General features: G+C 35.0%; 3 protein-coding genes across 3 annotated transcripts; 2 read left to right on the top strand and 1 right to left on the bottom strand.

The window, feature by feature from the left end:
• The first annotated feature begins 1,069 nt into the window (after positions 1-1,069).
• On the top strand, positions 1,070-3,033 carry LOC7480128 (GATA transcription factor 18). The gene is made up of 2 exons (XM_002310201.4): positions 1,070-2,254; positions 2,389-3,033. The coding sequence occupies exons 1-2, from the start codon at positions 1,784-1,786 to the stop codon at positions 2,680-2,682; spliced, it is 765 nt and encodes a 254-aa protein (XP_002310237.2). The 5' UTR covers positions 1,070-1,783; the 3' UTR covers positions 2,683-3,033.
• Positions 3,034-7,342: 4,309 nt separating this feature from the next.
• On the top strand, positions 7,343-9,216 carry LOC7473185 (uncharacterized). Its single transcript, XM_002310202.4, has 4 exons — positions 7,343-8,173; positions 8,518-8,607; positions 8,689-8,756; positions 8,942-9,216. Exons 1-4 carry the CDS (start codon positions 7,514-7,516, stop codon positions 9,075-9,077), a joined length of 954 nt encoding a protein of 317 aa, XP_002310238.3. The 5' UTR covers positions 7,343-7,513; the 3' UTR covers positions 9,078-9,216.
• On the bottom strand, positions 9,190-13,964 carry LOC7473186 (sugar transporter ERD6-like 6). Its single transcript, XM_002310772.4, has 18 exons — positions 13,553-13,964; positions 13,378-13,440; positions 13,196-13,285; positions 13,000-13,059; positions 12,835-12,900; positions 12,672-12,737; positions 12,496-12,571; positions 12,164-12,228; positions 11,968-12,060; positions 11,732-11,812; positions 11,567-11,651; positions 11,141-11,187; positions 10,955-11,017; positions 10,807-10,866; positions 10,607-10,672; positions 10,461-10,520; positions 9,610-9,724; positions 9,190-9,480 (listed from the first exon to the last, which is right to left on the bottom strand). Exons 1-18 carry the CDS (start codon positions 13,748-13,750, stop codon positions 9,368-9,370), a joined length of 1,467 nt encoding a protein of 488 aa, XP_002310808.1. The 5' UTR covers positions 13,751-13,964; the 3' UTR covers positions 9,190-9,367.
• Between the last annotated feature and the right edge of the window lie 511 nt (positions 13,965-14,475).

Genomic DNA, 14,475 nt, shown 5'->3' with positions numbered 1-14,475 from the left:
GAATATTACATCATCCCCATCGCATCACGGGATTTGATCACCACGTTTCAATCAATTTCCTGGAGGAAGAATCCACTTATACGTGTATGGTGTAATATATATATATTTTTTTGTATGGTGTAATATTAATTGGTGTGTTAATTGTTATTGATTTTTTTTAAAAAATAATTACTGTTTTAGATTGAGAAATTCAAGCATCAAGATCTTTGAAAACTTACAACACTATTGTATCAACTGGGCCACTATTTAATTAACTGTTATTTGTTAACCAAGATGCTAGATACATATAGCACCCATCACGCACAGAGATTGAAGAATAATGAGAGCTTATCATGTAATAACAAATATGATATTATTTATTAAGTAGGATTTAAAAATCCCAACACCTCAAAAAAATATTTTCAATGAATCATACATATTTTAATAATTTTGAGAGAAATATTTCAATGGTTTAGAAAAGAACGAGGGGGGATTTGTCTTACGAAAACTACCGAGCTATTACTAAATTTTGTATTACAATTATTATATTAAGTGTGTATTTGTTATTGTGATGTATGATATTTTTTAAATATACATTTTTAATTGTAAAAATATATTTTAAAAAAAAACTTAAGCAGTGAAACAGGAAGAAGTGTATACAGGACAAGGCCATGTAAGCTCTACTAGATAAGCTAGAAAGGGTTTTTCGAGTAGTTATTAAAGTTTAATGATGTAATTGGAGCGTGGTGAAGAGAGCAAACAGGAGGCGAGTGAGAGGAAATTGAGGGACTATTCCATTTTCCTTGGGAGGCTTGCAGTCCAGTCCAGTGACAGAGGCGCAGAGAGAGAGAGAGAGGGGTTTTTGAGAGTCTCTAACAGAGAGAGCATTACATAGCAAAACAGAGAGGGGGTCCTCGTGATCGGAGAAGGCAGATCCATGGAAGACTGTTCCCGCTAGTCACGTGGGTTCTTTTGACTACCCAATGACCAACCCATCTGCCCCCTCGCCCTCCTTCCACATTGTTAAGAGCGCCATAATATCTCACCAAGCTCTCCATACCACACCCTCTCTTAACCCTATAAATCTCAATTCCAACATCTACACAAAGATGGTGACCTATACCACTTAAAGAACCTGTAGCCTTACTAGTCTTGTTCTAGCCACACATGCCCTTTCTCTCGTAGCCCAACATACATGAGTGATTTATAAAGCTGTATTTATTTATTTATGGAGATTTTTTCCTTTTAGTGTGTTTTTGTTCTTTGTTTTCTCTCTTTTTTGCAAGAAGCTAGATTGGGTCCATGTCTGTCTACATGTCTTTGTAACTCTCTTTACTATATACGTATAAGTTATCTTCATTTGCATTTGACGACAACGTGGACTGCAGGTGCTGACTGGTATTTCACCATTTTATTAGCTTATAAAGCTACCAGACAATACTACTAGTACTCCACACACACTCTCTCCCCCCCCCCCCTCTCCCCCTCTCGTACCATATATTGAGCTCTCCCTTCAAAGTTCTCTCTTATTCAAACACTATATTATTGTAGCATCTCTCTCACTCTGGGAGGAGGCTTACTGTTTTGGCTTGTACTCTCTCTGTCACTTGCTAGCTACCCTCTAACTATAAACCTGCCATATTCCCCCACTTCTTCATTGCCTTACTCTCCCCATTCCTCTCTTCTCTCTCAATCCTGCACAAACACTAGAAAAAACCCCTATTCATCTTTCATTTTGGCACCAGCCCAATTCATCTTTTGCTATTAACAGAAACTGGTTGAAGAGATTGAAAGAGAGGCGACCATGATGCATAGGTGCAGTAGTTCTCACTGTAATATGGTAGGTCCATGTTCATGTAGTATGTATCATACCCAGAGCAACTCATTCTCCATGCTATTTTCCATGCCAAACCATCACAAATCTTTTGATGAAACAGACATGTACCCTGTCACGTCCCCTTCGTCTTCTGTTGATTGCACTCTTTCGTTAGGAACCCCATCTACTCGTTTAAGTGAAGACGATGAGAAAAGGATGCGGCATGATCAACGCCGTTCTGGTTCTTGCATGTCTAACTTTTGTTGGGATATTTTGCAAACAAAAAATAATTCTACACCTTATCCACCTCAAGCCCATAAAACTAGCCGTGGAAGTAGTAATAGCAGTCATAATAGCAATAACAACCTGGCCAATAACGATCCTCTCCTTGCTCGCCGATGTGCTAATTGTGACACCACCTCTACTCCTCTCTGGAGAAACGGTCCAAGAGGCCCTAAGGTACTAGTTAATTCCATGCCCTATTAGATATAGTTAAATGCTTGTATTTGTAACAAAAATTTAGTCCTTTTTATTGTAAATTCATAGCGATGAATGCATTTGATGACTGATCCTAATGTGTATGTGAATTGCAGTCGCTTTGCAATGCGTGTGGAATTCGGTTCAAAAAGGAAGAGAGAAGGGCAACAGCCGCAAGCGCAAACAATGCAAGTGCCTCAGGTGCAATGGAGCAGCACTATGGTTATCATCAAAACAATTCATGGGTTCAGACCCAAAAAATGCCATGTTTCTCTCCGGCAAATGAATTCAGGTTCATAGAAGACAATGATCGAGATTCTGATACTGGCAATAACATCCCGTTCCTTTCTTGGAGACTCAATGTCACAGACAGGCCTAGCCAGCTTGTTCATGACTTTACAAGATACTGAGAAATTCGATGGAGTACCAAAAGCAAAAGAAAGGAAGAACGGTCAAGATCATGAAATATTGGCAAGTGACTTCAAAACACAAAACGATGTTGTCGAAGATGTTGGTGATGTTTATTACATTGATGATTATGTTATATGGACCATAAATATAATGGTCTTGTCAAATTCTTTTTTCTTCTTTGTTTGCTTTGATTTCTTTCCTCTTTTCTTTAGTTTCCCCTTTCTCCTTTCTTACATCGATGGAGTGAAAACGGGATAATTCTATGTTCTTAGTTGCTTTTCTTTTAGGCCTCCTTAGCTATCTTTAACTTTTCCCATCTTTCAGTTACATAAAACCTTTCTGTTACTTCACTTTCACTTCTTTCTCAGGTTTAATACTCGAATGAGATGTAGATTGATGACCATGACAAACAAAAAAATGCACCTTCGATGAGATGAATTTGATCAATTTTTATTTAATAAAACACTGACTTAGCTAGCTAGGTCACACACCCACACACATATACATTATAGGACACTAGCTTATGATTATGTAATGTAAACTGAAGTTGTTTACCTTTAATGATAGAAGCTATGTTTTTGGTGGGTTGTTCATTTTCATGGATTTCACAACTGAGAGAGATATTCAACTGATTGTCCAATTACAATGTTGATCAGGGATCGATGTGTTCTTCTGAGCCAGACACTGTGCTTGTTCAGAACATGGAAATGGGTTTGTCCTCTTACTATAGTCCCTGAGTTTTGTTTGACCGTCAAATTGGATTCTAATGCATAAAATTGGAAACCCAGATGGTACTGTCTGATTATTTTTTCCTGCTCTTTTATCTCTCTGTTTTTTCTCTTTTACAAAAAAAAAAAATGATTAGTTGGTTGATGCTGTCACAATGCTATTATTATAATTAGCTAGTGTGCTTAGCCCGGATGATGTGATTAACATAGCTTATATTTGTATTATTTATGGTAATTAACATAGCTTATATGATGTAAAGAGTAAAAACTCATAATTTTTGTGGTTAATTTAATGGGATTATGATTCAACACATCCATGGAGGACAGAGGCAGAAGCAACATAGAGTAGCTAGCTAGGAAGAGTCGATGCTAAGAAATATGGTGTGAGTTCTAGAGATTCCAAGATCTTAAAGAATGAGATCAAGTAGTGATACCTGTGCAAGGTGAGTACAGATAAATTAAATAAATGGAAATTTAAATGATCGATCTGATATACTTTTCATGTGATCTTCGGGTCAAAGTATTATAATCTTTGTGGGCATTTTAAAAAGGACAGTAAATAAGACAAGACAATGCGTTGTAGAGGCACATAAGACTTGGATTTCAACATTTACGAGGATGGAATTGCTGTCATGTGGTTCACAATGTTTTAAACAATGTCGACTCTTTAACATTTTTTTTAAACCGGTCCCTGTGTTCCACCTGGATCAAAACTGCATTAGGTCAGCTCGGATCAATCTTTTTATTTATAAATAAAATAATATTATTTTTATTAAAAATAAATAAATAATCGATATGTTGTAATTGAGTTTTGACCGGAACTTACTAGATCAATAGAATTGACTTGTCAAGCTGTACTGAGTCGGGTTTTAAAACTATTTTCTAAATCATAACATGCCTTAATTATAAAATTAATTGGTGGTTAAAAACCTTCGTATTGTTTTTTTTTCTTGAATTAATGAGATGGGGATTAAAGTAATCTCTTATAGGCAAAGTTTTTAAACCCGCTCTGGTGGTCGACCTGGTCTAAGGCCCGGGTTCCGGGTTTTGACCAGGTTGCTTGAGTTAATTCTATTTTTTAAAAATCAAAACGACGTCATTTTAGAAAAAAAAATAACAGGTTGCAACCAGGTTTTGCCGAGTCTGTCGGATCGCCGGGTCATCCCGAGTTTTGACTTTCTTTATTTTTTCTTTAGCCCGCCCGACTATAGCTCCAGGTCGGCCGGGCCTCGGGTCGACCCATCAAGGCAAGCCAGGTTTCAGAACTATCCTTGTAGGTTTGATTTGGTTTCTCTCTTTTTGGGTAGTCGACAGAAAGCCTTAGCTAGGGTTGGAACCAACAAAATCAATAACGTCTTTTAAAAAAGCTAGTATTGTCTCGTGTATTTGGCTTGTAAATTATGCCCTGAGTTTGAATAAAATTAAAATATTCTGCCTGGGAAGAAGGTGATTCGAGGGGAGGGAATGGAGAAGGATGCTAACTAGAAATACAATTTTTTTTTTTAGATTATAGAAATAAATGTTTTTGAACAAACAATATAAAATAATCGAAAGGTATATATGATTTTAGTTTTTGTACTTAAAATTCAATATAGGCTCCCAAAAGTCTTCTTTAAATTTATCTATTTTAAAATTTAATATTATTTAGTTTGGAGAAGTATATGGTTTCTTGCTTTTTATACTTATTAATTCATGGAATAATTTAATATTAATCATTTAATTAAAAATACACACGTGAAGTTTCTAATATATTCTACCTATCTGTTGAATCTATTATTTAAATAAAAAATAGTTAATCTTTTTTTTATTTATTTTCCATTTAATTAACATATTAATCAAAACATTTTTAAGTAATGCAGAATTTACAGCCCTGCCCATATCCGTGAATATAAATGAACGCAGCCCGGTCTTCTCTTTTCAGTAATGGATTATTCCTTGTGCACCCCTTAGCCCACCCATACTCATACACCCCTTAGCCCACCCATACACATACATCTTATGGCCTCTAGCACATAAACAGACAGAGGCAAGTTAACCCGCAAAACTCGTGACTTAAATCATGAGATTGAGATAACTCAATATAAAAAAATTAAAAAAAACCATAAAGGTATTTAAAAAAGAAACTAATGTCGAATGATGAAATTAAAAAAAATATATAAAAAAAGATGTTGACCTACATTAACTTTTCAAACTTATAACTCGGGTCAATAAACTAGAAACATCATACGTGCAAAAATGAAGAAGCATAATCCTAGCATCATAAGGGCATTTAAAAATTGTGGTATCATTTTTGTTGCAATTAAAGGGGTGTTTGAAAGTATGGTAATAATGCTTTTCGTTTGGAAATGTATCAAAATTATTTTTTTTTATTTTTCAAACATTATTTTTGACATTTAAAATGATTAAGCACCAAATAAATATTAATTTGAAGCAAATAAAAAAATAAAAAAATTTAATTTTTTTTAAAACAAAAAAATAATCGGACCTTAAATAATAAATACCACTCCACCGACGACTTGTCAGCTGCCCATCATTCCATCACGGGCCCGTTGAAATTGCTAGAGCTTGCTTCCTCTCATGCTTCCCATACATATCAATCAGTCTCTTTCCCCAAAAAACTTGAAGAATTGGACATAGAGAGCTTGTGATACTTTAAATCATTCACTTCTTTTGCATGTCTGACTTTTTTTCTCCGTGTATGTTTGACTGTTTGGTTAATTAAGATTTAACATCTTTCAAATTTATTTTGAAAACTTCAAGGAAATTGTGTAGTGATTAAGGAGGTTTATTCAATCTCTTAATTTTTAGGTCCAAATCTTAGTACAAGTATTTAAAGAAATTTAATAAAATTCTTTAGAGTGCAATAAATTAATGTGAGGGTGAGTTTTTAAAATTATCTGTTTGGAAGTGTGGTTGTGGTTGTTTTTCAAAAAGTTTTTTATTCAGAAATGTATTAAAATAATATTTTTTATTTTTAAAAAATTATTTTTGATATCAACGCGTCAAAATGATCTAAAAATATCAAAAACATATTAATTTGAAGTAAAGAAAAAAATAAAAAAAATTTAAATTTTTTCAAAAACAATTTTAAAACACAAAAACAAACAGTTATTCTCGTATAATTTGATTCAAAAATATCTTTATTGATGAATAAAAGTAAATTTACTTTAAAAAAAAACAGTCAATATTGCAAATTGTTGAACTAAATTACACACACACACACACGCTCTCTCAAGTTAATTATTTTCCCTCCTGAACAATTGCAATTGTAGCTCATGTTAGTGGTTTAAAGGATGTGTTTTTCTTCTTCTTCTTATTTTTTTGAGGATAAGATATTTTAAATTAGGTTGTATTTTAATTGAAATTAAACCTCTTTTCAAACAATTATAAAAATATCCTCATTTAAAGACAAATTTAGAAACACATACTACAAGTAATGTCCCATATTTCAAAACCTCCTCAAATTAACTTCCATGTGGGACACCAAAAACCAAACAGGTATTTCAAATGCAATCGATCAAAATATAATAATCACAAAACTACAGTACCAAGAGTAGGGTGCAGGCTGCTTCTTCTTCTTCTTCTTCTACAGTACCGAGGAATTAATATGAAAATATATTGATTATTAAAAGAAAAAAAGAAAATCCACCAATTGTTCTTGGGAACGTGTTTGCGTACGCCACCTTTGGTGAGAAGCCAATGGGCTTAGATCAGAGACATGAGGTGGGTTAGTAGGCAGTGCAGGTGATCAAAATCAAACAACTTTAGGTTAAAAACACTGAACTTTGAATTATAAAACACAGGTTTCGTGCAAGAAATTTGCATCAGCAAAGGTAGCTTTGTCAACCACAAGACCTCACAGCATGGGGCCTTTGCCCATCTGCCCTGGCTCCCCTTGGCCTATAAAAGCAATCCAGAAATTATATTGTTTTCTAAATATGCCCTGCCTGTTGGATTCTCTGTCAAACACCACCATCACTTTAATGACAACTGATAACAACCTAGCACCAAACCATCTTTCCTTGGCAGTTTATAACCCTCTTCTGTTGTCATTCATTGCTCAAGCTTGAAGCAGAAAGAAAGCAAGCACGAGCACAGAAAGATGGTGAACCTAGTGGCAGCACAGAAGCCATTATTGCATGGCCTGATGAAAATGGCAGGAGTGCAACCCCACATAGTAGAGATTGAGCCAGGGACAGTCATGAACTTTTGGGTGCCAAATGAGACCGTCAAGAAACCTCAAAAGGGTGAAAAGAAAAACGACACCCCAACCTTAACCAAACCAAACAAACCAGTAGTGGTTCTAGTCCATGGCTTTGCTGCTGAAGGTATTGTCACTTGGCAATTCCAAGTTGGTGCCTTAACCAAGAAGTATTCAGTTTATATCCCTGACCTTCTATTCTTCGGTGGCTCAATCACTGATAAAACAGACCGGTCGCCAACGTTTCAAGCAGAAACATTGGTGAAGGGTCTGAGGAAGATAGGAGTAGAGAAGTGTATATTAGTGGGGTTTAGCTACGGTGGCATGGTGGCGTTTAAGATGGCTGAGTTGTATCCTGACCTGGTTCAGGCCATGGTCATATCCGGCTCAATCCTGGCAATGACTGACTCAATTAGTGAAGCAACACTAAGTGAGCTTGGGTTCAAGTCTTCCTCGGAACTTTTGCTGCCTAATTCTGTTAACGGTCTTAAAGCACTACTTTCTGTTGCTACTCACAAGAAGCTTTGGTTCCCAAATCGGCTTCACAAAGACTACCTCGAGGTTTGTTGACTTGCATCATCTTGTAAACTTAATTTTGTATATCAATCCATATTGCTGGTTTTAATTCCCTTGTTTTTGACGAAAGAATAATCCCATCTGGGACACTTTTTGTCTCAGCTTAAGTGTTCCGTTCAACCACCTCTACCTAAACACTTTTTGACAGAAGGCTGATAGAATTGTCAAAGAATTTTTCTGTTTCAAAGCCCTTTCACCTCCACACTAAAAATTCTCGGCTTGCTATGAACAAGACTTCACATCAGCATTCCTTGCATTGTTTTGTCCTTACAGTTTGGTTGTTCTGATTAAATATTTAGCTAGCATGCACTAACTGAAGACTAGCGCAGGTGATGTTCACCAATCGAAAGGAGAGAGCTGAACTTCTAGAGGGATTAGTCATCAACAATAAAGATCCAACCATCCCAAAATTTGTACAGGTAATTTCAGCGTTTAATTCCTCAGGTTTATTTCTTCTAATATATCTGTTAAACATGTTATCATCGCCATACATGTTGCAGAAAATACATCTCTTATGGGGGGAGAATGATCAAATCTTCAAGCTGGAGCATGCACAGAACATGAAAGAGTATGTCTTTGTAAATATGAATCACAAATCAATGAATCTTATTGAAAATATATAGTGATTAGCTGACACAGACAGGAACACATACGCATGCAAATTGGAAAATCCTCAAAACACCTGCAAAAGCAAGTGAGTACAGGCAACTACAAATGCATCATATACTAAAATGGCTTGCTTTGTGATTACAGGAAATTAGGCGAGACGGTAACATTTCAGGGCATACAGAAGGCAGGTCACTTAGTTCAACTGGAACGACCTTGTGTCTATAATAAATGTCTCAAGCAATTTCTTACTTCACTGCTTGAAAATGACGAGCAGAAGTGATAAGACAACCAATATCTTTCATTTTGCCTGAGTATTTACTGTAATTTGTACTACTTGTCTCCTTGTTAGTGTGATACTTCTCTGGCATTCGATGTCTATTGTAAGGAGAAGATTGTTAATGAAATTTTAACTTCCTTCACACCTTTGTTTTTTTTTTTTTTTAACTTTTTACAAAACAAATCAACACTCGTGGAAAGAAAAAAAAATAAAAAAATACGTATACAATTCAATCATTTTCACAAGTAAAAAATTTCATGCAAACCGGATCACGTATGCTTGAGCAAACACTTTCATCTGAACGACAATTGTATTTCTTCTAGAGTTCTTCCTTTGGTTTCAGGGACCCAGAGAGACACAAAAATGACAGTGAAAGCACTGACCACCGTGTAAATAGTAAAGGTCCCTGTTGACAGAACAGTTGTTTCATTAGTTAGATATTAGAATAATCCTTGTGTGCAGGTGCCGCAGACATGCACTCATGAAATATGAAAGAGAGAGATAGAGGGAGGAAGGGAGGGAGGGAGAGGGAGACCTGCACTGCTCCAACTCATGAGCAAGTTTGCAGTCATTGTAACAAGCCAGGAAGCAAGCCAATTTGCCAATGTTGCAACCGAGCCAGCGATGCCCTTGATGTTCACAGGGAGAATCTGAAATGCACCATTCAGAAAAACTGAGAACTTTAAGAAAGCAATTCATGAATAATTTTTCACCATCATTAAACACGTTAATAAACTTCATAAGCTGGCATCTGACTGTAGTTCCATCACATCCTACAGCCAAAATTGAATAACTATCATGGATGGAGGGGTTAAGGGCAAAATCATAGACCTCCACTAGAAGGTGATGGTGGAGAATCATATAATGCACAAGTGCACGTGCATGCTAAAGAATATTCCACCATGACGAACTGGGATCCGAGGTACTTGTACTAGGCACAAGTGATTCTTTGATTATATTTCCTGGTTTGACTGTTTTGAATTGCAGTCATAAGTAGAAACAGATAAAGCATCCAAAATAAAGACAACTAAGTTTCGACAATTGATTCAACACACTTCTATCTAACAAATCTATTTTTCTCACACAAGACACCAGACTATTTCCTAAGTCTATTATTTTCCTCTCTTAAAGAAATCACTTTATTGAGTTGGTGCATGCCTAGATGACCCAGCATAAAGCATTGGAGTCTTACTGAAAAGGAATTTTAGAGTTCTGAAGAACAGAAGGCCGGACTGTCCAAGTCAGACAATAACTAATAAAATCATTTGACAAATCAAAATCTCCATGTTCCAAATCATATAGTTCAGCATAACAAATCTTATGCCCCATAGAAGCCAAAATATTGTCAGAGTTAATGCTTAATATAAAGTAAAAAGATGCGGATACCTCAGACATTATGATCCAAGGAATAGCTCCTAGTCCCACTGAGAAGAAAATTACCACAGCCTGGGTAAAAAGAAAGAGAATCGCTTTTAAGGCAGGCCACAGACAAGTGAGTGGATGCACACATATTCAAAGTACAATAAACATACCACAAGTCCTCCAAGTGACACAATTCCCATTATGTGATACAAATCAGAATCTTGTGGTAAAATGCCCTGGTACAAAATGAAAAACCAGAGAGAATAAGAAATCAAAATTTGGCGGCGGTAATTTAAGGCAGATACTTGATGAACAATGAACTTTAAGTACATAGAAATTAACAAATCATAGGCTTTGTAGGATTACCAACCTGCAAATAAAAAGCAATAGCAACCAGAAGCAAGCTAAGAGTAACTCCAGTTGTAGATATCTGAGCAAGCGATTCCAATTAGACATCTTTGAAACTTTATCCTTTACCCAAATAAAATAGCATATTTGCAAACAAAAGAAGAACTCACAATAAGAAGCAATCTGCGCCCAGCTTTATCCATCAACCACGAAGAGATCCCAGTGGCTATGACCTAAAAAAGAAACAACTAATTATTATATAATCCAGATAAGAATTTCTTTCAAACTTTGAATGCCAGAAAATTAAGTCCAAGGGGCAATGGAATCATGACATAAGTGTACAGCCGTGCTCTTACCTGGATAGCTCCAAGTCCACATGTAGCAAGATTGCTTGAGGAAATTCCTGTCAAGATTATGATAGTTTAGTAAATCATCAATTTAATCTATTGGATTATAGGTCACTAGAATAACAATAAACAGAAATGTTTCGAGTAGCCTTAAGAGTAATTCTGGATTGTTGATTCTTAAGAACTATAATTAGTTGAAACTGATTGGCCAGAAAAAGCAGGCTCTTCCCCTATGGCAAAACTAGGTGATATGGTGAGCCTAACAAAAGTTACATGTAAGATACACAAAAAAGACCATCAAAAATCAAAATGATATGTACAATCAGGCCTTGAAATACTGTCCTGACTTGAGAGTGTACAAGGAAAAAACATGATTTTCAGAAGCCTAAACGAACAGTAAATTGGAGATCAAAGTCAGGGAAGTGTTCGTCTAACCAGCATTTGCAAAGATGTTACTGGAATAGAAAAAGATCCCATTGATACCACTGAATTGCTGGAGCACAAGCAATCCAATTCCTACCTGCAGCATAACCACCGGATCAACATTTTGGTTCTAAGGTTGCAGAGGCAAGAAAACAAAATTTTAAACAAACCATCTACCATCAAAGGAAACCAATATCTTCTTCGCTTGAGATCTGCAAAACGAATTGTTGTTCTTTTGCTTGAAGATGCAACAGCTCTCTGTAGAAAGTACACCGATGAAATGGTAATTAGTGATGATACTTTGAAAAGGGTCTAAAGATTAACATGAACCATGATTTGGTTCGCAAAGTGGAAGTCCTATGGCCAAGTTGATTCAAGTTTCCAAAAAAAATTGACATAGTCCAGCTCGATACCTTGATTTCATTCACTTCAGCAGTAATGTCAGTGTCATATCCTCGTAAAACTTGCAAAGAGGCTTCAAAATCTTCCGTCATCCCCATTTTGGCCTGCCCCGACCCCATACATCAAGAAAAAAAAAAAGTATAAAGAGTGAAGTGAGCAAATTCAGAAGATGCCAAAAATAGAACATGAATGAGTGTATAACCATACCAGCCATCGAGGAGATTCGGGTATGAAAAATAAGCCAAGAATTAATAGGGCACAAGGAAAACATCCTGCAAATCAGAGTCTATGTTCCATTAATAAAAAAAAATATTCACTTGTTAACTATTTAATTATGAGTAACATCAAATATCATAGCAAACTAGTTTAATTGTTCTTTACAAATACAGAGAATTCCCGCCTCTCAAGAAACAAAAAATTTCATGGACTTCACATATGCTAGTCATTTTTGCTCAATTATTGACTCAAAAACTTGTCGATAGCATTCGGTTCTTTCACCTAAGATAAATAGGCTTAAAAGAGATTTGGAAGGGACTTACCTAAAACAGCAAGCACTCTCCAATTAACAAAAAGTCCCAGTAGATAAGACAGCAATATTCCAATTGTCACTGAGAGCTATTTCATAAAAAGAGTAGTTAAATCAATCATTAAAACATGAATAACATCAAGAATAACAAAAACAGTATGAATAGAATGGTTCGAAAGCACAACCAACCTGGTTAACCGATCCAAGACTTCCTCTCATGTCCTGAGGCGCTATTTCAGCTATATATACAGGTACCTGCACAAGAACAATCCCAACAAAACCAATCATTCTTTTTATATTCTTTCCAATAGATCAATTAAAACAAAACAAAACCAACAAACTTCGAAGTTACCGTGTATGAGATTATACCGACACCAAACCCTTCCAACAACCTTCCCATGAACAAAAATGATGAATCCTACAAAACCAACAAATAAATGAATCATCTACAATCACCTCAAATAATAAACAACACACATCACTTAATAAAGATCAAAGACTATCATTAATTACTCACAACAGCAAAAGATATGCTTAGCCATCCAATTATATTAGGCACCGCCGCGACCACCAAAGACTGCAACACAACACAACACAACAATGCAGCAATTCAAAGAATCAATTCACATGTGAAAAATCGAAAAGATTTAGTTCTTTCAGATAACTGATTATAATTAGTAGAATTTCAATATATAAAATAGAGAAATTATTACCCCTTTTCGACCAATATATTCTGCAAGTTGGCCACTTACTAAAGCACCAATCATAGCACCCACATTTGATAATGAACCAAACATCGAAAACTAAACACAATAAATCAAATCAATCACAACAAAGTTAAACAAACAAAATTAAATTAAATTTAGAAACAGAATTAAAAAAAAGAGAGTCAAACCTCTGAAATAGAAAGCTTAAGATCGCTAATGATTTCTGCTTGTGTAGGCGAAGAATAACCACACTAAACAATCATGCACAAAAAAACTCAAAATTAATGAAACATAATATAAATTAAGAACTAAAAATAATCGAAAGAGATTAAATTCTATATGGGGGGGGGGGGGGGTTATTACAGTGAAACCGAATTGGATGGGGCCTAAAGCGACAATGAGGACACAAAGAACAACAGAAACAGAACCATCACGGAGCATCTGAGCGGAGGAACTCATTATACTGGATTGCCTTGAGCTCATTCTATACCAACTCCCTGTCTGGAGCAAAGGTTTCCTAAGCTGATCTCTTGCCTCTTCAGCATCGTCCCTCTGACTCATGTTTGCTTGATTATCAGCAAAAGAAAAAAAAAGGGATTTAGTAAAAACGAAAAAAGCAAAAAGGGTTGTGAAGATTAATGTTAGATTGTTTTAAGGTTTGAAGTTTCGTTGTTTGAAAGAAGAGAAATGGGGTTGATGTTTTTCCCTTGTCTAGGAAGGGGAGGTGGTGGTGGTGTTGGTGACGACTAGAGAGTCCGTTGGATTTTGGCTTTAAAAAAAGAAAGAAAAACGTGTACGACAGATGACAGGCTGTTTATATTTTGCCATGTCAACTGTTTTTTTAGATATGTGAGAATATCACTTACTGTTTTTTTAAATATTTTTTTATTTAAAAATATTTAAAAAATTAATTTAAAATATATATAAAAAATTTAATTAAAAACAAGTTAAAACTCATAGTCAAATACCTTAAAATAATATTTATTTATTTATTTTTACTTGAAAATTTTAACTTTGGAGCTAGGATGTGTTTATTTAAGAAAATGTTTGAAATGTGATTAAGATTATATTTTAAAGTATTTTTTACTTGAAAATATATTAAAATAATATTTTTTATTTTTTAAAAATTTATTTTTAATATCAACACATCAAATAAATATAAAAAAAATATAAAAATATAATATTTTTAAAATTATATTTTATTAAAACTCTGATACAAATATAGCTCCAAAGAAGCACTGTCATGATAATAAATTGTGGACTTATCCATTATTTTTATTTTTTTT

Source organism: Populus trichocarpa, chromosome 7, assembly GCF_000002775.5.
Source record: "Populus trichocarpa isolate Nisqually-1 chromosome 7, P.trichocarpa_v4.1, whole genome shotgun sequence".
In the NCBI taxonomy this organism is placed as follows: Eukaryota; Viridiplantae; Streptophyta; class Magnoliopsida; order Malpighiales; family Salicaceae; genus Populus; species Populus trichocarpa.
Note: the sequence above shows the minus strand (reverse complement) of the source record. Positions and strands in the feature narration are given on the sequence as shown.